The sequence below is a fragment of the Petaurus breviceps genome, unplaced genomic scaffold (genome assembly GCF_028583685.1).
Source record: "Petaurus breviceps papuanus isolate PSGF00001 unplaced genomic scaffold, PetGlider_PUasm1.0 91041, whole genome shotgun sequence".
Lineage (NCBI taxonomy): Eukaryota > Metazoa > Chordata > Mammalia > Diprotodontia > Petauridae > Petaurus > Petaurus breviceps.
The window spans coordinates 40,378,779-40,404,499 of record NW_027187400.1 but is presented as its reverse complement, the minus strand read 5'-3'; the positions used below and the strand labels follow the sequence as shown (position 1 = coordinate 40,404,499).

At 53.6% G+C, this 25,721-nt stretch overlaps 4 protein-coding genes across 4 annotated transcripts in view; 3 read left to right on the top strand and 1 right to left on the bottom strand.

The window, feature by feature from the left end:
* The window catches only part of WDR62 (WD repeat domain 62), a 41,108-nt gene extending 26,842 nt beyond the window's left edge, over positions 1-14,266 (top strand). Inside the window, exons 19-32 of the mRNA XM_069078522.1 lie at positions 5,667-5,789; positions 6,214-6,347; positions 6,977-7,029; positions 7,720-7,935; positions 8,103-8,248; positions 9,010-9,128; positions 9,581-9,712; positions 9,827-9,958; positions 10,755-10,869; positions 11,695-11,809; positions 11,917-11,983; positions 12,290-13,012; positions 13,442-13,527; positions 13,766-14,266. Coding sequence (XP_068934623.1) covers positions 5,667-5,789; positions 6,214-6,347; positions 6,977-7,029; positions 7,720-7,935; positions 8,103-8,248; positions 9,010-9,128; positions 9,581-9,712; positions 9,827-9,958; positions 10,755-10,869; positions 11,695-11,809; positions 11,917-11,983; positions 12,290-13,012; positions 13,442-13,527; positions 13,766-14,143 — 2,539 coding nt within the window. The 3' untranslated portion in view covers positions 14,144-14,266. The remainder of the gene's footprint in view (positions 1-5,666; positions 5,790-6,213; positions 6,348-6,976; positions 7,030-7,719; positions 7,936-8,102; positions 8,249-9,009; positions 9,129-9,580; positions 9,713-9,826; positions 9,959-10,754; positions 10,870-11,694; positions 11,810-11,916; positions 11,984-12,289; positions 13,013-13,441; positions 13,528-13,765) is intronic.
* Positions 14,267-15,445: 1,179 nt separating this feature from the next.
* Positions 15,446-17,202, top strand: OVOL3 (ovo like zinc finger 3). The gene is made up of 3 exons (XM_069078468.1): positions 15,446-15,989; positions 16,687-16,876; positions 16,967-17,202. Exons 1-3 carry the CDS (start codon positions 15,828-15,830, stop codon positions 17,200-17,202), a joined length of 588 nt encoding a protein of 195 aa, XP_068934569.1. The 5' UTR covers positions 15,446-15,827.
* A 35-nt stretch (positions 17,203-17,237) lies between these two features.
* POLR2I (RNA polymerase II subunit I) lies at positions 17,238-18,363 on the bottom strand. The gene is made up of 6 exons (XM_069078975.1): positions 18,262-18,363; positions 18,082-18,136; positions 17,754-17,827; positions 17,588-17,662; positions 17,449-17,500; positions 17,238-17,344 (listed from the first exon to the last, which is right to left on the bottom strand). Exons 1-6 carry the CDS (start codon positions 18,318-18,320, stop codon positions 17,282-17,284), a joined length of 378 nt encoding a protein of 125 aa, XP_068935076.1. The 5' UTR covers positions 18,321-18,363; the 3' UTR covers positions 17,238-17,281.
* Positions 18,364-19,288: 925 nt separating this feature from the next.
* TBCB (tubulin folding cofactor B) lies at positions 19,289-24,922 on the top strand. The gene is made up of 6 exons (XM_069078973.1): positions 19,289-19,562; positions 22,546-22,689; positions 23,174-23,270; positions 23,510-23,701; positions 24,362-24,434; positions 24,574-24,922. Exons 1-6 carry the CDS (start codon positions 19,449-19,451, stop codon positions 24,692-24,694), a joined length of 741 nt encoding a protein of 246 aa, XP_068935074.1. The 5' UTR covers positions 19,289-19,448; the 3' UTR covers positions 24,695-24,922.
* Positions 24,923-25,721: the final 799 nt, after the last annotated feature.

Sequence of the window (25,721 nt, the reverse complement as noted above, 5' to 3'; positions counted from 1 at the left end):
CCTCTGACTGAGGTAAAGTTGCTGAAATTCCTTAGAATATTTTCAGGGAATTAAAGTTTAGATTCCTCAAGTGTAAAAATACTGAAAACTAAAAATTCAAAGTGTGGGAGAGAGAATGAGATAGAATTTGACTTTGATTTCTGGCCACATTCTAGAATATATTAGTAAAGGGATGATTTGTAAGCATTTAGAAAGGAAAATGGTGATCCCCAAGAGCCAACAGCTTAGGCCAGTCTGATATCATGTCCTCTTTTGGCAGGTCGTTAGTTTAGATGAAGGGCACACTATTGACCTCACATGCCTGGATCTTGGGACAGTCTCTTGTGCTCTCTCAAGGCATGAAGTCCCAGATCAGGGTTAGGGAACAGGGCAGTTAGCTGGATCTGCCCTGGCTGAATGACTGAACCCAAAGAGTAGTCCTGAATGGCTGCTGTCAGCCTGGAGAGAGGAGGCCTCGAGTGGTGTGTCCCAGAGATGGCCCTCCTGTCTCCTTCAGAATTTTTGTCAGTGCCTTAGAGGATGGTGCTGGGGGCATACTTAGCAAAAGGGCCACTACTGTAGAGCCTGAAAGGCCAAGTAGGGGGGACACATGGCTGGTACTCAGGCACTGAGTACCCTGGTCAGGGTTCACAGAGGCTTTTATATATAGGATCTCAAGGGGACCTCTCTCCTTCAGATGGGGCAACTAAGGTGTGAGAGAGTTTAGATGGTCATAGAGTGTCAGAAGTGGGATTTGAACCTGGGTCCCTCTTGTCCAGAGCTCTTTCCACTGGGCTATACTGCTTTTTAATTTTTTTTTGTTTTGGATCTCTGCACTTTTTAAAAAAATTTATTTATTTACTTTTAGTTTACAACATTCTGTTCCACAATCCCTTGAGTTCCAAATTTTCTCCCCCTCCCTCTCCCCCCATGGCAGCATGCAATCCGATATAGGTTCTATGTACACCTTCACATTAAACACTAGTCAAGTTGTAAAGAAGAATTATAGCCAATGGAGTGAACAACAAGAAAGAAGAAACAAAACAAAACACAACACAAAAGGGAGGGAGCACGTGGTCTGCTTCACTGCCTTCAGACTCCACAGTTCTCTCTCCGGGTGTGGAGAGCCTTTCCATCATGACGCTTTTGGACTTGTCTTCCAACCTTGCATTGCAGAGAGGAGCCCAATCTATCAAAGTTAGTCGTCACGCTGCAGCTGTGTACAATGTTCTCCTGCCTCTGCTCTCCTCACTCAGCATCAGTTTATATAAATTTCTCCAGGTTACCATAAAGTCCGTCTGCTCCTCGTCTCTTAAAGCACAATAGTATTCCATTACATTGATATAACCACGACTTTTTTAGCCATTCCCCAGTTGAAGGGCATCTCCTTGATTTCCAGTTCTTTGCCACTACAAAAAGAGCTGCTATAAATATTTTTGTACACATGGGACCTTTTCCCACTTCTGTGGCCTCTTTGGGAAACAGCCCTAGAAGTGGTATTGCTGGGTCAAAGGATATGTACTTTTTTTATAACCCTTGGGCATAGTTCCAGGTTGCTCTCCAGAATGTTTGGATCAGTTCACAACTCCACCAACAATGTATTAGTGTTCCAGTTTTTCCACATCCTCTCCAGCATTTATCATTTGCCTGTTTAGTCATCTTAGCCAGTCTTGCCTGTGAGATGTGCTACCTCAGAGTTGTTTTGATTTGTATTTTTCTAATCAGTAGTGACTTAGAATATTTTGTCTTTTTTTTCTTCAAATGCTTTAACTTCTGATTTACATCATTCATTTCTGCCAGATTTTGAGTTACAATTTTTATCCCTGTTTTTCTCCTACCCACCACCCCAAAATAGCAGTCCCACAGGATATCTCCTCCTCCAATCTGCTCTCTCCCATATCTTCTCCCATACCCCCGTCGACTTTTCCAGTAGGGCATGGTGGATCTCTATGCCCCAATGCCTGTATACATATATATAAATTTCCCAATTACATGTAAAATAGTATTAATAATAGTATTTATATATTTTTAAACATTTGATTTTAAAACTTTGAATTCCAGATTCATTCCCTTCCTCCCTTGTCACCCACCCTTACTGGGAAGATAAACAATTCACTATAGGTTATACATGTGTAGCTATGCAAAACATTACCATAGTAGATATATTGTAAAAGAGTGACTATATTTCCCTCACCCCTATCCCACCTCCCACTTGTTCTATCCTATACTTTGATCCTGTCCCTTTTCAAAAGTGGGTGCCTCCAACTTCCCTCTCCCCCCAGCCTGTCCTCCCTTCCATCATCCTCCCTTTCATCCCCTTCCCCCCTACTCTCCTGTAGGGTGAGATACCCTATTTAGCGTGTATGTCATTCCCTCCCTGAGCCAAATTCAATGAGAATAAGGTTTTGCCTTTTTGCCTTCCTGTTCTTTCCCTCCATTGTAACCATTTTCTCTTGCCTCTTCTATATGAGATAGTTTACCCCATTCCGTCTCTCCCCATCTCCTCTCGTTATATTCCTCTCTCACCTCTTAATTTCACCTTTTAAGTATCATCCCTTCCTATTAAATTGGTCCTGTGCCTTCTATGTATACCTGTAAACATATATACACACATTCACATATGTATTCATATGCCCATATACCCTCCTTCAACTATTTTCATACTGAGAAAAGTTTCATCAGTTACAATTATCATTTTTCCCTGTAGGAGTGTTAATAGTTCAACTTTGATAAGTACCTTATGATTTCTTTTCCCTGTTTACCTTCTCAAGCTTCTCTTGCTTCTTATATCTGAATGTCAGATTTTCTATTCAACTCTCGTTTTTTCACCAAGAATACTTGAAAGTCCTCTATTCCACCGAATGACCATATTTTCCCCTGAAACATGATACTCAGATTTGCTGGGTAGGTGATTCTTGGTTTTAATCCCAGCTCCTTTGCCCTCCAGAATATCATATTCCAGGCCCTTTGATCCCTCAGTGTAGAAGCTGCCAGATCCTGGGTTATCCTTATTGTGTTTCCACAATATTCAAATTGTTTCTTCCTGGCTGCTTGTAATATTCTCTCCTTGATCTGGGAATTTCGGAACCTGGCTATAATATTCCTAGGAGTTTTCTTTTTGAGATCTTTTTCAGGAGGTGATTGGTGGATTCTTTCAACCTGTCTTTTGCCTTCTGGTTCTAAAACATGAGGGCAGTTTTCCTTTAGAATTTCTTAGAGGATGATTTCTGGGTTCTTTATTTGATCATGGCTTTCAGGTAGTCCAATAATTTTTAAATTCTCTCTCCTGGATCTATTTTCCAAGTCAGTGGTTTTCCCCATGAGATATTTCACATTGCCTTTTATTTTTTCATTTGTTTAGATCTGTTTAAGAGTATCTCGATTTCTCATAAAGTCACTAGCTTCCATTTGCTCCAATCTAATTCTGAAGGAATGATTTTCCTCAGTGAGCTTTTGAGATTCTTTTTCCATGTGGCAAATTCGGCTTTTTAAGGCATTCTTCTCCTCATTGCCTTTTTGAGCCTCTTTTGCCATTTGAGTTAGTCTATTTTTAAAGGTGTTATTTTTCTCAGTCAGGCTGTTGACTCTCATTTCATAATTTTCTTGCATCATTCTCATTTCTCTTGCCAATTTTTCTTCCATTTCTCTTATTTGCTTCTTAAGGTCCTCTATGACCTGTAACCAGCTCGTATTTTTCTTTGAAGCTTTTGGTGCAGGAGTTCTGACTTCATTGTCTTCCTCCTATTCCATGCTTTGATCCTTTTTGTCGCCAAAATAGGAGTATAAAGTTGGGGTACTCTGTTTATTTTGTTTCTTTTGCCTGCTCAGGTCGCCACTCAGTCACTTGGCCCCTGGGCTTTTTGCCACAGTAAGACTCTGCCACCACACAGGGGAGCTTCATCCCAAACACTGGGGTTTTCTCAGCTGCCAAAGGTATTAGTTGAGTGCCCTCTCTGAAGCTTTCACACGCTCTGGCAAGCTGGTCGCACAGGACCTCCACCCCTAGACCACAATCCAGATCCAAGCAGGTTAAAGCAAGAGCGATTACCCCTCAGACTGGTCACTTGGTCCCCTTACACTGCAGGCCAGGAGTTGAAGCTGCCACGTGGAAGCAACTGCGCTGCAGCCCTCAGCAGCTTCTCACCCAGGGGAAGAGTCTGACGCACTCCCAACTACTGGATCCCAAAGGCTGCACTGCACTGACCTCTCACTTTGTCTTTCGCATCTGTGTGTTGATAATTATGGAAACTGCCACAGGTGCTGGTGATCTGGAGTCCCTCCAGCTGGTGGTTGGTCAGGCCCGCCCTGAGGCTAAAAGCTCTGCTCACATGGGGCAGGGTTGGCTCCCAGAGCACTGTGCTGGCCAATTCAGGCTGGCCAATTCCTGCCGGGCTGTCCTCAGCAGGAGGTTAGCTTCTCTGTGTCATTTTGTGGGTTCTATAGCTGCAAAGTTTGTTCAGAGTCCCCTTTTACATGAATTGGGGGAGGTGGAAACTAGAGTATTTTTTCATGTAACTATAGATGCTTTTAACTTCTTTGTCTGAAAACTGCCTATTCATATCCTTTGACCACTACTAGCCATGTGACCTTGAGCAAGTCACTTAACCCCAATTGCTCTGCCTTTTCCCCTCCAAAAAAAAAAATCTGGTATGGCTAGGCCACCTTCCCTAGCATTAATTCCCTTGATATTCGGGACCTTTTGTTCTTCCAGATGAATTTTGTTACTATTTTTTCCAGCTGTGTAAAATATTTTTCTGGTATATTGATTGGTATGGCACTAAATAGGTAAATTAGTTTAGGTAAAATTGTCATTTTTCGGGGGCGGCCAGGTAGCCCAACAAGTAAGAGCACCGGCCCCAGTGTTGGGATGACCTGGGGATCAAGTCTGGGCTCAGACACTTGGCCAGTTATTTCAGAAATAACTGGCCATGTAACCTTGAGCAAGTTACTTAATCACAATTGCTTAAGAAAATAAATAAAATAAATTGTCATTTTTATTATATTAGTGCAACCTAGCCAGCCACGAGCAAACTGTTGTTTTTCCAGTTATTTAGATCTGACTTGATTTGTCTGAAAAGTGTTTTGTAACTGTGTTCATATAGTTCCTGGGTTTGTTTTGGCAGGTAGATTCCCAAATATTTTATAATGTCTACAGTAACTTTAAATGGAATTTCTCTTTCTATTTCTTGCTGTTGGGCTTAATTAGAAATATATAGGAATGCTGAGGATTTATGTGGATTTATTTATTATCTCAAGTAGTTTTTGTACTTGATTCTCCAGGATTCTCTTAAGTTATATCATCATATCATCTGCAAAGAGTGATAGCTTAATCTCTTCTTTGCCTAATCTAATTTCTTCAATTTCTTTTTCTTCTCTTATTGCTACAGTTTTATACTGCTTCTTGGTCTTTAAACATCCTGAGCTGTCACCCTCCCTTCCCCACCCCTTTTTCCCTACTTTGTCTGAGGACCACGAGATGCTCTGATCTGACTCGAAGCTGAATCTTCTTAGATGTTGTTATCCTCCCCCCTTAAAATGTGCTCTTGGGGAGCAAGGACTCTTCCCAGCTTTGTGTGAGCACTGAGTCCATTCAGTCTGATTCGGTCCTTTTCTTCCTTCTCATCTTCCTTTTGTCTCCCTCCTTACCAATCGGCTCACTTCTTGTCTGGTCTTTCCCTCTTCTCCAGTTGTGTCTTTATCTGGCATCTGGGCCCAGAGATCACCAACTGCATGAAACAGCACTTGGTGGAAATTGATCACATTGAGCAGCAGAAGAAAATGAGAGAGACAGAGTGGACCAGCCAGCCGAGGTAGGTGGCTCTTGCTCTGGCTGCCTCTGTCTTGAGAGGAGTGAGGACCACTTCGGGTCCTTCCCAAGAGGCTCCTAGTGACCTGGAAAGCAGCGGTCCATGGTCTGAGGGCTGGAAAGGCGCTTGTTGCTCCATTGGGAAGCAGGGCGGGACATGGCTGCTTGTGAGACAGTAGCTGTGAAACAAGCAGTACCTTGGACAGACCTAGCCTTTCCCTTTCTCCGTGTCCTTTCTGCCTTTCAGCCAGAGGCCATGGCAGGGGAAAGGGAGCTCAGACGGTTTTCTGGGCCAGGGCTGAAATGCATAGAGTCAGTTGTGTCCTGCTTAAGGTCAGGGGCAGCCAGGTTTCTGGTCTTGCCTGGCCATAATGGGGCAGCCTCAGGGAAGGTCTAGAGCTGTCCCATCCTCTGCCGTTTGAATTCAGGCAGGAGACTTACGTGTCTGTGCCCACTGGGACTTGCTCCCTGAGCCCTGGAGAGCAGACGGAGGATGAATTGGAAGAGGAGTGTGAACAAGAGGAGCTGCTGAAGACCCCCACCAAAGACAGCTTTGAGACAGGCAGGTCCCTGCTTGCTCAGGGAGGACAAGGGCAGCACACTTGGCTCTGGCACTCACTCCCTTGGGCTTCCCCTCTCTGTGCCTTGGGCTTCTCATCTGTGAAAAGGGGGGGATGTTAGCCTAGCTGGCCCCTGAGGCCCTGTAGGTCAAGGCTTAGGATCCTGTGACCTACTTCCCACCGCCATGAAATGACAAGGTCACGGCTCAGGCACTCTAGCCTGGCCCCCCTAGCCTTAGTGCTTGGAGGTTTTACCAAGCACCTTAGCCAGAAGCTGCCAATAATGGCCCACCCCCTGCACTGGAAAGGTCTGAATTGGAAGGACATTTGGTGGGCATCTGGTCTATAATATCCCCAGACTCTGCCCCACCTCTGCCCAAGGTAGCTCCATCCATTTCTGGGTAGCCACTCATTTTGAGGGAGTTCTGTCTTTTGTCCCCTGGGGGTAGGAGACCCCAAGCTTTTTTGCACTTGGGGGGGGGGGTTCCCTTTTGCTCCTTAGGTAGTTGGGGTCAGGCCTGGGTAGCTAATGAGGACAGTGAGTCCCTTCTATTGCCTTTCCCCAGGCCTCAGGGATAGAGACATGGGTTTAGCATATTCCTCCTGACCTTGATTCCCTTTGACTTTCTAGATCCCCGATGCCTGCTGACCAATGGCAAGCTTCCTCTCTGGGCGAAGCGGTTGGTGAGTAGGTGTTTGGCTTGGGAGGGACAGCTCTAGACACTAGGGACAATGTTACCAAGTGAGGGCTTTGCCTTGCTGCTGAGGCCCTCCCTTCTTTGATGGCTATTTCCTGGTTTGGGGCTAGTTGTCCTTCCAGAGTCCCCAGGAGCTTTTAGGAGACATCTGGCTCTTGTCAATCACCCAGGGAACCCTTTGTGCTGCTCCTGCAAGTCAGGAGTGCCGGGGTCTCAGGTCACTTGGAGCTGCTTCCTGTGCCCTCTCTTAGGCCCATGGGCCAGGTAGTTGGTCCAGAGGGAGCTAAGTCTCCTTAAAGGGTAATGGTGTTATCTTCGTGGGTAGGTATCGGTGCCAGAACCCAACACAAGGCCTTAAACAGAACTGTGTCAGGGATGGGGAGCCTGTAGCCTCAAGGCCACATGTAGCCCTCTAGGTCCTCAAGCCCCTTGACGGAATCCAAACTTCACAGACCAAATCCCCTTAGTAGAAGGATTCATTCTGTAAACTTGGACTCAGTCAGAAGGCCATAACTGAGGAACTAGAAGGCCACATGTGATCTCGAGGCTGCAGGTTCCCCAACCCTGGCTCTTGTCCTTCTCCTACGCAGAGGCCCTTTCAGCATTCTGCTGGGAGATGGGTGGCTGACCAGTTGGTGGGCAGGGGCACAGCTGGCTGTTAACTTTGTCTCTGTAGCTGGGGGATGATGATGTGGATGGGGCCACGTTCCATGCCAAGCGGAGCTACCAGCCTCATGGCCGCTGGGCTGAGCGGGCTGACAGAGAGCCCATCAAGACCATTCTGGATGCCCGGGACCTGAATTACTATTTCAGCCCTGTGAACCCTGATGTGCTGGATGAGTCTGGCCTGGAGAAGGTGGAGCCGTGCAGTCTGGCCCAGCTGCTCACTGAGGTCAGTGCCCCACTCTGGGTTTCCTAGGCAGGCTCAGACACAGGCTTTGGTGACCGAGGGCTAGTGTGGATAGCACTAGGTTAGCCTGCCCTCTTCTCACCAGCTGGCCCACATGGAGGTCAGGTCTGGCTGGTCCTGCTCTCAGACTATGAGCTTCTGCCCTTCAGACAGAGGGCCAAGAGGGCCAAGAGGGCCGAAGCCAGATGGAGGGTGGTTTCCAGTGTCCTGACTTCCTCCGATTGGATCTGGAGTCCCCTAAGGCGAGTGATATCATCTTTTACACCTTGGAGCCAAAGGCCATCCCAGACAGCAGGTGTGCCTTTTCTTCTGGAAGTAACTACTATTTCTGCTGGGGGGATCCTCTGGGGATGGAGGGGGTGGGCTAGGTCTTTGTCAGCCTGACCCATGAGCTTCTGGGCAGGAGGATGGCTGGGGGGTGGGGGGGGGGATGTGGCCTGAGCCTCAAAGTGGAGGGTGAGTACCTGCTGTGTGTGAATCTCTCTCTGGGCCTGTTTCCTTCTCTAAGGGTTAGGGAGAACATTGACTTCTCCCAGTTTAACCCACATACCCCCGCCCCTGCACCGTTCACAGGGTTTACAAAGCACTCTTCTCGAACAACCCTGGGAGTTAGGTAATGCAGAGATTATCCCCATTTCAAAAGAAGCATCTGAGAAGTGCAGTGATTCTTTGGTGGTCCCACAGTCAGCCAGTGTAAATGGCAGATACAGGAATGAAGTCCCAGCGTTTCCGTCCCTTTGTCCAGCATCCTTTCCTAGCTCCTTGTGGCCAGTCCAAGAAAGTGTCCCCAGGAGCCAGGAGGAAGGCAAGCCCTTTGGAGATCACCCAGTGGGCTTTAAAGTGCCTACTGCATCCTGGACGCTGTGCTTGCAGTGGAGGCAGAGACCCAGATAAACAATCTCTGTTCTTGGAGCTTTATGCTCATGTCAGGGGAGGGCCTCTAGTCTGAGGTAGCCATCTATCTGGGGCACCTCGGAATGTCCCAAGGAGCAAGAAAGGGCAGTTGGGGAGCCCTCAGTGATAGCCTCTCTCTTGGGTTTTATCCCTGCTTTCAAGTGAGTACCATCTGAAAGAAGTAGACGTCTCCCCCTGTCAGCGGGGCAATGGTTATCTTCAAGTCAACTCAGTTCTGAGTGGGGAACTGAACAGCCGTGCCCTGAAGCACCAACTTGAAGGTAGGCACGAGGCAGACAGAGCCCTCTTTGGAGAGGAAGGGACTCCTGTGGCTCTTCGCTGGGCTTGGTGACCCTTCCCCAGGGAGGTGCAGGGATGTAGAGTGGAAGAGGACTGCCCCTGCCCAGTTGGGGTGGGCTCCCTGCCTCCTAGGGCTGAGCCTGATCTTTCTGGGGCTGCTCCTTCCTCAGTCGGCTGGCTAAAGACTGGAGTCGGGTCTGTTCCTCTGCTTATAACTTGGCATTAGCTTCCTTTGCCTCCCCGCAGTGGTCAGAGGCCTTCCTAGCCCCCTGTGAGTGAGTGCTTTCTGCCCTTTCCTTCCTGCCTCTATGACTGGACTGCTCTGGCTGCTACCAGAGCTCATCTACCTGGCCCAACTCAGGCCTTAGTGGTACTGGCCTCAAGGTGACTGAGCATCCCCAGTGAGAGCAGCCCCTGGGCCCATTCCCTGCAGGTGGGGAGCCACTTGAGTTCGAGGCTGAAACGGAAGTTGAGACTGTTGACTTGGAAGGTGGCTTCAAAGCCATTCACTTACCCCCCCAGCCCAAGGTGGAGAGCCCGTTTGAGCTGATACCGCTAGTCCCAGGTGAGTCCCATCCTCTTTGGCCAGGGAACAGTGTGGGAGGTATTCTTTTACTCTACGAGGCCTGGTTCTCCTTTCTTGTTTTGGGGCTTCCTGTTGTGCTGACCTCGGACACAGAGAGCGCTTCAGAGGTGGAGTTCAGCAGACCCGAGGGACCCATGCCCCCCAGCAGCTCCCTGCCACAGACACCAGAGCAGGAGAAGTTTCTTAGACACCATTTTGAAACCCTCACTGATGCCCATCCTGAAGGTAAGGCTTCTGGGCTGCACGAGGCGTGTCTGTCCTGATCTCCTCACGCCTGAGGACCAGGGACGGCTGTTCTCTGTGGGTGGCTGCTGTCCCCACTGTCTCCTGGTTCAGCTGGGCTGCTGTCCCCACTGTCTCCTGGTTCAGCTGGGCTGCTGTCCCCACTGTCTCCTGGTTCAGCTGGGCTTCTGTCCCCACTGTCTCCTGGTTCAGCTGGGCTGCTGTCCCCACTCTCTTCTGGTTCATCTGGGCTGCTGTCCTCTCTGTCTCCCCTAGTCTGACTTCCCTGTGTGGGGTCTCGGCTCACACTATCACCTTTGCTGACTATTCTCTGCCTTCCATTTCACCTGCTGATTTCCTACCTAGTCTATATCTTTTTTATTCTGAATTTAACCCACACCAGTCCAGTGAGCATTTGCCCATACACTGAAGCACAGAAAGAGGCTTCTAAATGCCATGCTGCCCTCCGCAGTTTCTGAGGGGGATGGGCTCTCACCCCCTGAAGGTGGCCCTGCTACAGGGACCTCCCAGGTACGCAAACTCCCTCCACCAGTCCAAACCAGCAACTGCACAGCAGCTTAGTCTTGGCAAGGTCCATGGCCCAGCCCAGGACTACAAGCAATGTAGTTTAATAAAGTAAGCCAAAATAAGACAGAGAGAATGGGAATTTGTGGTTTTCCTAAGTTGGTGTGCAGCTGTGTGGGGCTGCTTTCTTGGGGATCGCTCTGGTAATACCCCCCACCCCCTTCCTGCAGAGCTGGGCATGCTCAAGTTGGACATGCTGTTTTTGCCCATCCAGAACTGTTTAATGGTTCCCTGAAGGACATGGATGCAGAGTCTGAGAAACACTTCTTCCTCAACCCTCGCCTGAGCATTTCTGCCCAGTTTCTTTCTCGATTCCAGAAAAATCCCAGGTAGGGGAGAGAGTGGGAGGGAGAGGACTTAGCCACGGCTGAGGAGTGAGCCTCCCATGAGCCCAGCTCCCCATTGCTCCCGTCCCTTCCCCTCTGGGAGTGCATTGCTCTTTGGCTCAGGACTGAGGCCTGTCCAACCCCTTGGTGATTCTTCCACCCCTTCCCCAGCCTTCAGCCTGTGAACTCCATTCCTTTAGAGCCTCCTGCATCCCCTCCGGCCCCATCCTCTGGGATGTTTGCCCTTAGAAGCCTTTAATAGATTCATGACTTTGTGGAAGTCCCATCTGCATCTATGTATGAGCCCCCCCATCAGCCTGTGGTGCTGTGTGCCATGGCTCCTGGGACGGACATGGGCACTGCTCCACCACTCCATCCCCCCTCTGGGACCTTCTCAGGTCAGCCCATCCCTCTCAAGAAGCGAGAAGAGCCTGATTTTTCCTCCTCTTTGTGTCTGTGGCTTGGGGGCCTCAGCACTCCCCCCTCAAGGGAACTAGCTTCCTCCTCTCATCTCCTTCCTCTCTGGTGCCCCGAGCTTGTGGGCTGATGTGGGGCAGATAGCCAGGTTGGATGGGGAGGAGTGCAGAGCCCTTAACCAGGCCCAGTTGTGTTTCTCTGGAGAGCGCCCTGCCCTCAGGGCCTCAGCTGGCTTCTTGTGCAGGCCCTGCTTGTGTTTGGGCTTGATGTCACTGTTTTTGGTCTCTCCATCACACTGTGAGTCTGGCTCAGGGCGGGGCCCATACCTTCTTCATTAGACTGCAGCTCCCTTCCTTCTCGTTCCTGGTCCCGCCAGGCTCATCCCACTTGATGCACCTGTTTCCCCTCCAGGTTTGCACACACCTTCCCACCAACACTGCCCCTTCAGTTAGTGAAGCCGCTGGAAGCCAGGGCACTTCACTGGGAAGGAGCTGACGGGAGCCAGGGCACTGCAGACGCTTCTGATGTGAGTGTGGCTCCCTTACTGGCCCGACGGGAACTTGGCACAGGGAGGGGCAGCAGCCTGGGTGGCTCCTTGCCTCTTGGTAACTGTGTGACGGCTTGGGCTTGAAGGGACTCCTTGGTGAGAAGGCAGCAGAGAGCACGGAGACCCCACTGCCTGCATCGAGGTGCTCCATGGGTAAGACTGCCCTTTGGGCCACTGTGCCCTATTTCCTGCCCTGTCCTAAGGCCCTGTTCCCATTGGGTAAAGCCTTCCTGTCTCTTTCTCTCCACCCTCCCAGCACCCTAAAGCCTAGTACCTTCTAGACAAGGCCCTTCCTGGGCATCGGTCATCTGGGAACCCTCTGAACCAGGGCAAGAAGGGTGCTGACCCTACTTAGCTGCTGAGTGTCTCCCCTGTAGAACCCAGACTTTAAGCCCCACTGAGCCAGAGGCTGTTGGGGTCAGGCTAAAGAAGTGATATGTCTATTTGTTTTCCATCTAGTCTCTGGTATCACTGGCATAGTGCCAGGCCCACCCCCTGAGGCTCTTCTGGGCCTCCCCCTGGAGAAAGAGAGGGAAAGAAAGCAGAAGCAGTCTCCCCCGATGCCCTCCACCCTGACCCGGGGCAGCCGAGAACTCCTAGCCCATTCCTACCTGGAGGCCGCCACGAGCTCCCAAGCAAAGATGTCCCGAAGCGTATCTCTTGGAGAAAACCTCACCCCTACCCTGGCAGAGCCCCCCCGATCCCTGTATGGTTTGAAGAGGCCTGTCTCAATGGGAGAGCTCTCAACAGTGGGGCAAGATGGTTTGCCAAGCAGCATCAGTGAGCTGAACAGCAGGGAGGGGGGCCAGGGCCTGCCCCTCTACCCCAGGGGTAATCATGAAGCCCGAGCCAGCCTAAGGCTGGACCTGCCCAATGTCTGTGACCAGCTCCTGATGACTCCTCAGTCCCCGCCCCCTGTGCCAGCCCCTGTATCTCCTGAGACAGGCCTAGGGAGAGACTGGGTCCAGAGCTCTCTGGCCACTGCAGAAACTGCCCCAGCAGCGTTCCTGACTAGTGACACTCCTGGGATGAAGGCCATGGGCCTCTGTGAGCCCAGCTTCCTCCAGAGGCTGTCTGGGCCTGAGCCTCCAGCTCAGGCCTGCACTGAACGCCCAGCCACTGGAGAATCTCTGGGGCCCCGGAGCATCAGTTCTGAAGTCTCCCTCTTGGAACCTCTCCCTGGTGAGTGTCACTGCTTCAGGGACTCAGGAGGGGCCCTGCCCTCAGCACCCAGCCCAGGCCCAGGGTTTCCAGCTGGTAGGCAGAGAGGACTGAACTCTCTGTCAGAGCAGAGGCATTCCTGTATAGGACTGCCCCGTAGGCCCTGGCACTGTCACCTCTTAATTATCTTTATCTCTTCAGCCCCACATGGTGTCATTGGTGGCCCCCTCCCTATCACTGCTGGTATCCAAACTACACTATGACCTTCTCTCTGTCACCAACCCATCCTGAGGATGGAGAGCTTCAGAATCCACTGTGCTCCCACTTGCCATGGACCCAGCTCAGCTCCTCTCCCAAGAGATCACCCCCTCTTTGTCCTGGCCTCCCAACCTCCTGGGCCCTCAGGCTTTGGGGAGACTCCTTTTGCTGATGGGGCTTATCCTCTCTCAGTCCCCCAGCTCAGCACAAGCAACGTGGAATGTATCACCCAAAAGCTGCAGCACAGCTTCCAGGAGGCTCTGGACCTTTACAAGCTGGTAAGGGCTGGGAGTGCTGTGGGTCAGGCCTGGAGCTGCTGAGGGAAAGGGCTGGCCGCTACTCAGCAAGTGGTCCGCCTCTCCTTGCTCTGTGTCCTCTGTGGCTCTTGCCCCATCTTCTTCCCTGATGAAAACTGTTGGACCCCACCCCCACCCCATCCCAAGCAAGCTTGACTGCTGTGGCCCTGGGCCAGAAGAGGGCTGGCTGCATGATATCACCTCCTTTCTCTCCTCCCAGGTGGTTTCCAGCCCCCAAGTAATCAAGGAACAACAGCAAGTCCAAGCAGAATTGTCATCTACCTTCCAGTGGATACGGGGCCAGCTGGAGGCTGTGGCCTGGCAGGGGCGGGAGGAGGTGGCCCAGCCCCCTTCCCCACCCTCATCTCCAGCCCCTCCCCCAGCACAGGGCGTGGTTCTGGCCCCAGCCTCAGCCTGGACTCTTTCCCCTTCTCCCATGGCCAGCTCAGCCCCAGGCCTCCCATCCCCTCTGCTGTGGTCCTTGCCCAGCTCAGAGGTCCGAGCCCTGTTGGAACGCTACTCAGAGCTGTTGGTGCAAGCTGTTCGAAGGAAGGCGGGTGGCAGGGAGATAAGGGCAGGCCAGGGGAGCAGGGCTTGAGCCTCCTCTGTGAGCACTAGCCTTTCTGGGGGTCGAGCCACAGTACTGATATGACAACTTCTTCCATCTCTGCTGCTTTTAAGAAAATGTCTATTTTTTGGAAAATAAACAACTTTGATGTGAGTGGTTCCTGGTGCCTCATCCCCACCCCCAGCCCCAGGCAGCTCCTTTGGGCAGGGGGACCTTTCCCCCAGACCCTTCTCTTCATCTGGTGACTGCACAGAACTTCAGACTTTGAGATGAGATGATCTGTTATTCCAGCCTCTCCCTCCCACTCCCATCTCCTGCCCCCATGAATCTTATGTATGATGGGCCCATGTGGTCAGCCAGCCTTTTCTGGAAGATGCCTCCAGGGGCAGGGAGGTCACACTCTCATGGGGCAGCTCAATGGTCCCAGGTCTGCCCCTGGGAGCCAAGCACAGCCCTGGCTATCTCTTGAGTGTTCTCTCTTCACTTCATCCTCTCTTGGGGTGGTTCAGAGACCTTCCGCTGCCTTGGGCAGGGGATCCCAGGCGTGGCCACACTGGAATGGAGGCGCCCTGGCCCTTTCCTGCCTTGTTCAGACACTTCTATTAATGAGGCCTCAGCAAGTCACTTCTTTACTACGTTGGCTTGTTGGGCCTTCTGTGAATGCTTTCTAGTCCTATGAATTTCTACATTTGATATTCCCCCCCCCCGCCCCCCAAAAAGCCATTAGGACGGAGGCAGGATAGCTAAGGAGATAGCACATGTAATGTGGGCAGGAAAATCCGGGTTCCAATTCCTCCTCAGCCACTTAATAGCTGTTATGACCCTGGGAAAGTCGTTAGACTGCCCTGAGCCTGTGTCCCCACCTGTAGAATGAAGGGGTTGGACTGGACAACCTCTGGTAGACCCTTCCATCTCAAGCTGTGACCTGATCTTGAGCCAAAAGGCCTTTGGGTCATCCAGAGAACTCTTGAAGGGTGTAGTTTTCTTTTTTCCTTGCAGATTGTTTTTCAGAAAGGTGCTTGCCCTGTGGGTGTGACTCCTGAGACTGATGGAACCTTACACACGTCTCTGTTGTACTGAGGTGACACCCAGTGATTTTAGAAGTCTAGATGTGTTTTCTCCAAAATTTGATCCCAAGCCCCACCTGGGGCTAGAAAATCAGAGCACCCCCCCTTCACCCCACTTGGAGACAGCTGCAGTGATTTGAATAACCTCTCTCCAGAGACAGCTTCCTCAGGGGGCGTTGGACACTGTTCGGGGGCTGATTTGACTGGCAAACAGACCCCCCCCCAACTCCCCCCCCCGCCCCACCCCAAGCCATTGTCCATTTAGGGAGCAGGCAGTATGATCCTTTAATGGGGTCTGCCCTCCCCACATAGTCAAGGCTTTCCTGCAGATGCCTCTGGGAAATACCTTGGCTTTCTTCACCCCAGGGTCTAGCATACATCCTTCCTACTGTAGATCAGACTTGTTTGCCCAGAGAAATAGCAAACATGCTGTTGGTGTTTGGAGGGAGGGGTCTGAGGTAACTGGAGCCCAACCAGGGCTGTTGGCTGAGGCCCATCCCAGATTTGCATGGAGAGGATGAGGAGGTCTAGGAGCAGGTGGGCAGAGCAGCAGGGTCACAGGAGAGGACACAGCCACCAGCCTCCAGGTCTCCCAGCTTGGGTAGTGGCAACAACAGCTCCCTGGTGTTCCCCACCTCTCACAGGCCATGCCTCGATCCTTTCTGGTGAGGAGCTGCCGGCCCCAGCCCCGAGACTGGGGTCACATCACTGACCAGCACCGGGGAGACGCCTATGTCCCAGGTAACAGCTGCCCTGGACGCCCCCAGGCTTGCAGGCAGAGCCAGATTCCTGGCCATCTAGGGCCAGATGTGCTAAGGAGAATGTAGATTCAATCCAGGAAAGTGACCTCCAGCAACATGCGGAAGAGGGGCTGAGTTACAGTGGAGACCTCCACACCCACAAAGGGGGGGGAACAAGCAATTTCTTAAAGCACCTACTATGTGCCAGGCACTGTGGTGAGTGCAGTATAAACAGCACATTTGATTCTTGCAACCACCCTGAAGGTAGGTACTGTTATGACCTGCATTTGACAGTTAAGAAAACTGGAGCAGAGGTGAAGTGATTTGCCCAAGGACACAGCTGTAGGCCCAGTCAGTGCCCCATCCACTGCCTAGGAGATACCCTAAAGGGCAGTGTGGTTTGGTAAACACCCTGATCCTCTCCCATTGTCAGAAGTCTTGGGTACAGGGCACATCCAGCCACTTCCACATTCCCTGGGCTGCAGGACAGGGCTTGGGACAAGGTTCTCTTTCAGACTGCAACCTGGACAAAGGGCTGGCTGATCAAGGAGGCACCAAGGGGGGGTCTCTAGGCAAAGAACTCTCCGGAAGTACCCCATGCTGCCTGCCACCCAACAGTACGAAGTCCCAAGCACCGGTGAGAGCCCCCAGCACACTGGGCAGCTCCCACAATCTGTATATGTGTGTGTGTGTGGGGGGGGGTGTCCTGGGAGGGGGAAGAGGAGCTGCCCCTCTGAGCAGGGTCTGCCTTCTCTGCCAGGATGAGCAGGGTGCTGCGGCAGGGCAGGGCCCTGGGGGGCTGAGCTGTCCCCTCTGCCCCAAGGTTTTCCCACTTCAGCGCATGCTAACCCGCCACCTTAAATGTCACAACCCTGCCCGACGCCATGTCTGCAGCTGCTGCACCAAAGGTTTTCACGATGCTTTTGACCTCAAACGGCACATGAGGACGCACACAGGTGAGGGGGCAGAGAGGGGGGCGGTGAGCAGGGAGGAGGAAGGGGGCATCTCTGCCCACACCCCATTTAACAGCTCCCCCGGACCCCCAGGCATCCGGCCATTCCGCTGCCCGGCCTGTGGCAAAGCCTTCACCCAGCGCTGCTCCCTCGAGTCCCACCTGGGCAAGATCCACGGGCAGCCCCCGCGCTACGGCTACCGCGAGCGGCGGGAGAAGCTGCACGTGTGCGAGGACTGCGGGTACACCAGTGCCCGCACCGAGGACTACGTGCAGCACCGCGCCCTGCACCCTGGCCGGCCCCCAGCCCTGGGCGGCCCCTACCCCTGAGCGCAACCCCCACCCGCCCAAAGAGGGGGGCCGAAGGCCAAAAATAAAAAGCTTTATTAAGAAACTGCAGCAGCCGGGGTCACTCTGTCCAGCGGTGGCCGCAGTGGGGGGCGGTGCACACGTAGTAGAGCCTCATGGCGTCCTGGGGGGAGGGGCGGGAAGGCCGGCAGTCAGGGACGGCCCCTCCGCCAGCCCCACCCGCCGCTCCCCCCAGGGCTGGGGAGGGGTCCCCCCTCACCCCCTTACCTCGGCACGGGCGCTGTGGGACTGGAAGAACACAGCCTCCTTGTGGCCACACCTGCGGAAGGACAAGGCGCGTGGGGGGAGGGCTAAGAGGCCCCCTTCCCTTACCCCCGGCGGGGCTGCTACAGCACTACCCACTCACTTCTGGCACGGATGGTCCTCAGTCCTGGGAAGGGTCGGGTCCTGCGACACGTCCGCGATGATCTGGGTCAGCTCGCTGTGTGGGGGAGGGACAAAGGAGAGTCCTGGGGGAAACTGAGGCCGGGCCGGAAGTGACCCCTCCCCAAGGCCCCCACCCTCGGACTTACTCCACCTCGTGGGTGATCTTGTTCACATAGATGCAGCTGTTGTCAGCTTCCTGCTGGTAGTCACAGTTGCGACACTGCGGGGGAAGGGGGTGGGTTGCCCTGGGTGCCCAGCGGAGGGGGAGGGGGGGCTGCCCTGGGTGCCTGGCGGTAGGTGGGGAGGGGGCTGCCCTGAGTTGGGGGGGGGGGGGGGGGGGCGGCGCGGGGGGGGGGGGGGGGGGTGAAGAGGAAGGATTCAGGATCAGGACGTGGGTCTGGGGGACTGGAGGGGATGGCGGCATCACGTGGACCAGCTGGGGAGGCGTGGGCGCTCGGTGGGCGGGGGTCTCACCGCGTAGAGAAGAATGCGGTTCTCCTTGTCCTCCTTGGGGTAGAGCATGTTGTTACTGAGGGTAAGAGGTCGGAGGTCATGCCAGGCCCCGGCCTGTTTGTACCACGTCTACATAGAGAGGTTCCCCCGAACCTCAGACCTAGTCCCCGCCTCGCCCCTAGCCCCAGCCCCTCAGCTCACCACTCCTGGCAGAAGCGGATTCCCACAAAACCAGGTTCGTAAGTCCCATCGGGCTCCATGGGGATGGAAAACGGTTAGGCACCTGGGCCCCAATGCGCAGACGCAGCTACGGGTCGCGGAAAGGTCCAGAGCGAAGCCCCACCCCCACCGCTTTAGGGCCGGGGCTAAGGCCCACGTGGGAACTGCCTGGGAGGTAGGCAGTCCCAATTTCCCCCCCTTCCCCTTTGCCCCCTCCCCCCCGTTTTACAGATTGGGAAACTGAGGGCCTTCTTGATCGTGGTCACCCATCAGCACTGTGCTGGGCGGGGAGTACTCCTGCCGTGGAGCCCCAAATATCTGGATGGGGTCCCTTGTCTGTCAACACTCTGGAGAACTCTTCTCCGCAGAGAGCCTCCCCCCACCCGGAGGAACTCCGGACCCACCCTGTGCCGTGGAGCCGCGAACCAGAGAAAGAAAGTGATTACTGAGGTCATCTCTAGCCTCTCTCATCGCACAAACTGGAAAACTGGGGCCTCCAGATGGGCCCGGGGCGGGGGGAGGGAGGGGTTTGAATGGGGTATGTGTCGGGCCAAAGGGGTCGGTGGGATCTCCGAGGTCTACGCAGCTGTAGGGTGCTGCCCGCCCCTCCCCTCGGGGCGGGGACCAGTCCCAAGGGGACCACCCCAGCTCCACCCGGGCCGGGGAGATGAATGGAAGGCGCGGCGCTCACGGCCAGACGCTCCACCCCGAGCCATAGCGGAGCAGGCACGCGTCGCGCATGCTTCCTGCGGCTCCGGGGGGCAGACTCCTGCCAGGTCCCTGTCGCCGACTTCAGCCCGCCCGGGCCCTCGTCGGATACCGCGTTCCCATTGGTTGATATGGTTCCGCAGCTTCAGCAAGAGGATGACCGATTGGCTGAGTCTAGTCGGAGGACCCGGATGAGCTTCACCATCTGTGGAAGGAGGGACGATCTCGTGAGGAGGCGGTCGGTCGAAGAGAGAGTCGGGTGCCGATTGGGCTAAGTGAATAGGTTCAAGGCGGTGATTGGCTAGCGGAAGAGTGCAGGGGGCGGGGCGAAGCTTCCAGAAGCGGTGGCTGTGGCTGTAGCAGTGGCAGCGGCGACGGCGGTTTCGGGCAGCGAGGCCTGAGGGGGAGCGAGGAGGCGGCGGCCGGGAAGGAGCACCCGGAGCCGGGGGCCCTCCGCAAGCATGGATCTGGCCGGGGTGTCTGCGCCCACGGTCACCGTGTTTATAAGCAGCTCCCTCAACAGCTTCCGCTCGGAGAAGCGGTACAACCGGGGCCTCACTCTGGCTGAGTTCAAGGTTCGGACCCGGGAAAGGACTAGAGGGCGGGTCCTGCGGGGAGAAAAGAGGGGACTGGGAGGGGGCGGGGCCTGGGGGAGGGGAGATGTGGGGGGCGGGGCCCGGGGAAGGGGGGGGGGGTGGGCCAGGGGGCGGGGCCTGGAGAGAGAAGGGGTGGGGTGGAGGATAAGATGGGTCAGGGGGGACAATGGAAGCCAATAATCATTTATAATACACCCGATGTTGTGGTTAGTGCTGGGGATATCAGGGGGCCAAAGACGGCCCTGCTCTCAGGGAGCTTCCAATCTAAGTGGACAGATCCGAAGCAAACAGCTCTGTACGGAATAAATAGGTAATACTTAGCAGAGAGAAGGCGCTGAAATAAAGGCAGGAGTGGGGAAGGCTTCCTGTAGAAGGTGCGATTTTAATTGCAGGAAGCCGGAGGGGTGCGTGGTCAGAGAAGAGGAGGGGGAGTGTTCCAAGCTTGAGCCAGAGAGGGTGCCCAGAGTTGAGAGATGGAGGGGCTTCTTTGAGCCAGTGTCACCGGATCAGAGACTACATATAAGGAGTAAGGTGGAAGAAGACAGGAAAGGGGAGCAGGCTTTGAACGTCAAAGGGCATTTTGCATTTGATCCTAGAATCTATAGGGAGCCATTGCAATTCATTGCAGAGAGGGGGGTACTGCCATGGAAGTACTTGTGCGTTAGGAAAATCACTTTGGTGGCTGTAAGAGGACAGGCAGACCCACCAGCAGCAGTTGCAATAGTGCAAGTGTGAGGTGGCTGGTGCCTGTGCCAGGATGGGGGCAATGGTCAGAGGAGAGAAGGGACATTTGAGAGGTGCTGCAGAGAGGACATTGACAGGCCTAACAACAGTGTGGATGGGGGGGGGGGGTGAGAGTGAATGAGGAGTCCAGGATTACTTAGGTTGGAAGCCTGGGGGACCAGGAGGGGTTTTTGCCATCTACAGTGATAGGAAAAGTAGCAGCTGAGGAGGGTTTGGGGGGAAAGACGAGATCATTTTTGGACACATTGAGTTTCAGATGTCTCCTGGACATCCACTTTGAGGTGTCTGAAGGGCAGCTGGTGATTTGGACTTGGGGGTCTGCAGAGAGGTTAGGGCTGGAAAGGCAAATCTAAGAATCATCACCATAGAAATGGAAATTAAATCCATGGAAGCTGATGAGATCACCAAGTGAAGTAAACTAGAGGGAGAAGAAGGTCCAGGACAGAGCCCCGAGGGATCCCTATGGTCACAGGGTGTGATCAGGAGGAGGATCCAGCAAAGAGAAGGAACAGGCAGAGAGGGAAGAGAACCAGGAGAGAGAGGGGCATGTCCTGAAAACCTAGAGAGAAGAAACTATCAGGGGGGAGAGGGTGATCCACAGTGTCAGGCTGCAGGGAGGTCAAGGAAAATGAGATTGAGAAAAGGCCATTGGATTTGGCAGCTAAGAGATCATTGGTCACTTTGGAAAGAGCCATTTTCTGTAGAATGAGGTCAGAAGCTGGATTTTAAGAGGGTTAAGAAGAAGGTGAGAGTAAAGAAAGTAAAGATGTTGGTGATAGACACCTTCTCAAATTTAGCCCCAGAAGGGAAGAGAGATGTGGGACAGTAGCTGGTGGGAACGGAAGGACCAAGGGAGGATTTTTTGAGGGTGGTGTTTTGTAGGGTATCAGCCAGGGGACAGGAAGAGGCTGGAGTTAAGTAAAAGTAGGGATGATAGAGGTGGGGCTGAGTGCCAGAGGTGATGAAATAGAATGGGATTGCTTCTGCATGATTTAGTAAGGATTAGGCCGACTTGTGATGTGGGACAGGTAAAGGGGGAGAGTGGAAGTGATGAGAGATGAGGAGGGCAGAGCTCTTGGGGAACAGTGAGGTTCTTGGCTGGGAGAATGAGGGCAGAGGTTTGAGTGGGGCTGAATTAATTTGAGTGGGGCTGAATTAATCAAGAGTCCAACCACCCAGCAGAGAGACAGACATGTGGAGGGAGGAGATCAGGTCATGTCCAGGCAGCAGGGAAGGAGGATCGAAGATTAGAGAGAGCAGGGGTCACTGAAGGGACAGTAGTAGACAGTGCAGTCGCTCCCTCTTATCTCCAGGCTCAAAAGGCTTAGTACAATTTTAAGATTTAATAACTTAAAACTTCACTAAGACTTTTGGGACACCCTGTACGAAAAAGACCCCTTTGCTGTTCAAAGCCCTTCAGAACCTGACCCCACTCTGCCTTTCCAATCTTCTTACACCTTACTCTGGCATCCAGTGACACTGGCCTCTGCTATTCCTGGAACAAGACCCTCCATCTCCAGCCTCCAGGCATTTGCATTAGCTGTTCCCCCTCCCTGAAGCACTGCCCCTCCTCAAGTCCCAGCTCAGTTCCCTCCTGCAGGAAGCCTTTCCCAGCCCCTCCCTCTGTCAGTCTAGCCCTGTCTTCTCTGTTCATCGTTGTTTGCATGTTGTTTCCCCCATGAGACTTGTGCCCAATCCATAGTGAGTGCCTAATAAAGACTCATTAACTGGCCTTGGGATAGAGCAAAGGAGATGGTAAAGGAAACCCTGGCTGGTGTAGGAGGAGGAAGGGAGAAAGTGTTTTCGGAGAAGGGCCTCAGCTTTTTATGAGACAAAGTTCTCAGCTGAGACAGTGAGGGGAAAGAGCCGGGGAGACTTAGGAAGGGCTATGGTGGGGGGTGGGGAACTGGAGAGTCTGGGCAGAGAGGGAAGGAGGCCGGAGTGTGGAAGAGGACACAGGGCCTGGGGGGGAGAGGGTCCAGCTTGGGATGAGCAGACTCAGGAAGGCACATCTGAGATACAAGCAGCAGAGGGTGGTTGGGGTGTAGTCACAAGGCCTGGGTTTGACTTGGATCTCCCGATTTATTAGCTTGAGCAAGACTCTCAACCTTTGGGGCCTGAATGTCCTCATTTGTGAAATGCATTGTGGCGTCAGATCCTTCTAAGGTCACTCCTAGCTGTGACAGGCTATGATTCATTATGAGTCCCCATCCCCCAGTGTAAGCTGGAGCTGGTGGTTGGCAGCCCGGCCTCCTGCATGGACCTGGAGCTCTACACTGCTGATGACCGCTTCTGCATGAAACTTGACCAGGATGACGCTCTCTTAGGCTCCTACCCAGTGGATGATGGCTGCAGGATCCACGTGAGATGTTCCCCCACCCTGTCCCACTTCTCAGTCCTTGACCCATTGCCATACGTGTCCCTGTTACCCTTGGCTGTGAAGTCCCTGCCAGCCCTCACAGTTCAGCTCTTCCATGCCTCTTGCCCCAGGCCCCACCTTTCTCCAGGTCGCTGCCCTTAAAATCCTAGGGTCATAGAGCTGGGCTGGGCCTGTCAGCCCAGTCCCTCATTTTCTCTATGGGAAATGGAGGAGGGGGGTTACTTACCTGGAGGCATACAGGTAGTTAGGGATAGGGCTGGAGCAGACCTTCTGCCTCCGAAGCAGGGCACTTCCCCATGACAGCCATTCTCTGTGATTATGCCCACTCCTACTGCCCCCCCCTCACATTTCTGACCTGAAATCCCTCCAGGACTTTGTCCTCTGATGTTGTTTTGCTCATGGCACCTCACAGATGGGACCTCAGCCTTTCCCAGAGTCCCCAGGCTCATTCCCAGTCTCCCCACAGGTCATCGACCGGAGTGGGGCACGTCTGGGCGAATATGAGGACCTGTCCCAAGTGGAGAAGTTTGAGCTCTCCCAGTCAGCTTATGAGAGCAGAGCTGGTACATGAGCATGAGGAAAGCTTGGGGGATGGGGGAGCATGGGGAGAGTGGAGAGGAGATCAGAAAGGGAAGGTGTAGAAGAAGGGGCCCAGGTGTAAATGGGAAGGATAGAAAATGGGGGAGAGAAGAGACTCAGGGCCTAGATCATGGAGATGGGGCAGGGGAGCTGGAGGGACCTGGGGATTGGGGGAGGGGGGTTTAAGTTTAGGGCAGTGACCCCCTTGACCCCTGGCCTCCAGACTCCGTACGCTCCTTCCTGAAGCGCAGCAAGATGGGCAAATTCAATGAGGAGGAACAGAAGCGACGGGAGGCTGAAGCGGCCCAGCGGCTCGCTGACGAGGAGGCCCAGGCCCAGGCCATCTCGGTGGGGAGCCGCTGCCAAGTGCAGGCGGCCGGCCAGCCCACCAAGCGAGGCACTGTCATGTATGTGGGTGAGTCAGTGGGCATCGTGGCGCAGTGGGATGAAGGTTGGGCTTGCTCTGGGCAGGGGCATTTAGAGAGTGGGCAGATTCCCCTCTCCAGCCTCAGACTCCCCAACTGATGAGAGAGTACCCAGGGAGTATCTGCCCTGTGCCAGGCAGACCCTGGGGGCACAAAGACAAGTTCCAGGGCCCCCGCCCCTCCATCAGGAGCTTCCATTCTGGCTGGGAAAAACAACATGTACAACCTCTTAAGTGTGCATGAACAAGGTGATTTCAGAAGCAGCTGGGGATTAAGATGAGCCTTAGAAAGCTGAGCTCTCCAGGAAACTGGAAAGGTTAATAAACAAGGAGGAAGAAGGGGAAGTGCTGCTAGGCATGGACAGTTTGGGTTACAGAGGTAGGGGGGAAGGCTGCAGTGATAAGTGGGGGTAATCAGGACCCACTGAAGATGAACACAGGGCATGGGCACGGTCTGGCGTCTGTGTGATTGATGGAAGCTGATCGAGGGGCCAGAGGAGGGAGGGCAGAAGGTAACAGCAGCAGCTTCTCTGCAGAGGAGGGAGGGCAGGGGGTGACAGCAGCAGCTTCTCTGCAGAATGGGTCTGTCCCCCAGGCTAGAGAGCCAGGAGCCACCATCGTGGCCCTCACTGAACTGCTTCTTGTGGGCAGGACTCACGGATTTCAAGCCTGGCTACTGGGTTGGCATCCGTTATGATGAACCGCTGGGGAAGCACAATGGCAGGTGAGGCGAGCCTTCCTCAAGTGCCCATGCCTAGGGCTGTGTGTGTGTGTGTGTGTGTGTGTGTGTGTGTGTGTGTGTGTGTGTGTGTGTGTGTTAGGGCAGCCCTGTGACTTCCAGTACTGCTGTTTGTCATTTGCAGTGTGAACGGCAAACGCTACTTTGAGTGCCAGGACAAGTATGGTGCCTTTGTCAAGCCACACTCGGTGACCGTGGGGGACTTCCCAGAGGAGGATTATGGACTGGATGATGATGAGATGTGACCCCCCTGGTGGGGGTGGGGGGTTAAATACTACTGGGGGGGGTTATCCCCTTGGATGCAGCCTCCCTTTCTCTTCCCCACCCTCCAGCCTGGACCCCTCCCTCCTCTTCTGTGTCTGTGGTGTATTCCCTCTTCCCTTCCCTATTTTGAGTTGTATTTTTTATCTTATTTTTCCTTCGGCTCTTGTGAGGTTGTGAGACAAGTGAATTAAATGCCTCTGAATCCCTTGGAGGCAGCCTGGGTTCTTGGAGGGGAGAGAGATTGTGGTGGTCAGGGAAGGGGATAAGGTGGGGTAAGGAGGAGCCCAATGAGTCTGATGGGGAGGCTGGCCTTTGCTTTCCTCACGTCTGGTCAGCCCAGAAGTGGCCTGCGACCTGTTGACACCAGTGCCTTCAGAAGCTTTGGAAGCAGTTTTGAAGAGGAGAGAGCCTGGAAGCTCATCTTCAGTGTGGATTGATTTCTTGTTCTTACATCATTCCCCTCTCCCAGAGGCCCATCCCATATCAGAATAAAAAATGAAACAGATCAACCCGTCAGCATCTGTAGCCTTCAACACCCATGATCCTCCAGCTCTGCCAAGAAGGGAGGGAGGTATATGCTCACATCTCTTTGGGGCCAGACTTAGTTGGTTAGCTGCTGAAATACAGGCAGCTAGGTGGCGCCATAGCACTGGGCCTGGAGTCAGGAAGACTCTCCCGGAGTTCAAATCCCACCTCAGGCACTTCTTAGCTGTGTGACCCTGGGCCAGTCACTTCAACCTGGTTGCCTCAGTCAGACCCAACTGCACAACTGAAATAGAAGCAGCACGTAGAGTGGACTAGAGGGCTCAATTTGTAGTCGGGAAGGCCAGGCCTCAAGTCCTGCCTCTTACACATTGGTGTGTGGTGGCTTGGTGGCCCTGGTCAGGTGCCATCACCTCTCAGTGTTCTCAGGCTCTTCTAGTGTCTAAGGAGTTGCTGATTGCATCTGTGGAGGAATTTGCCTTACTGGGAGGTCTCCACAGTGATGAAATGAGTGGTCTGGGACCT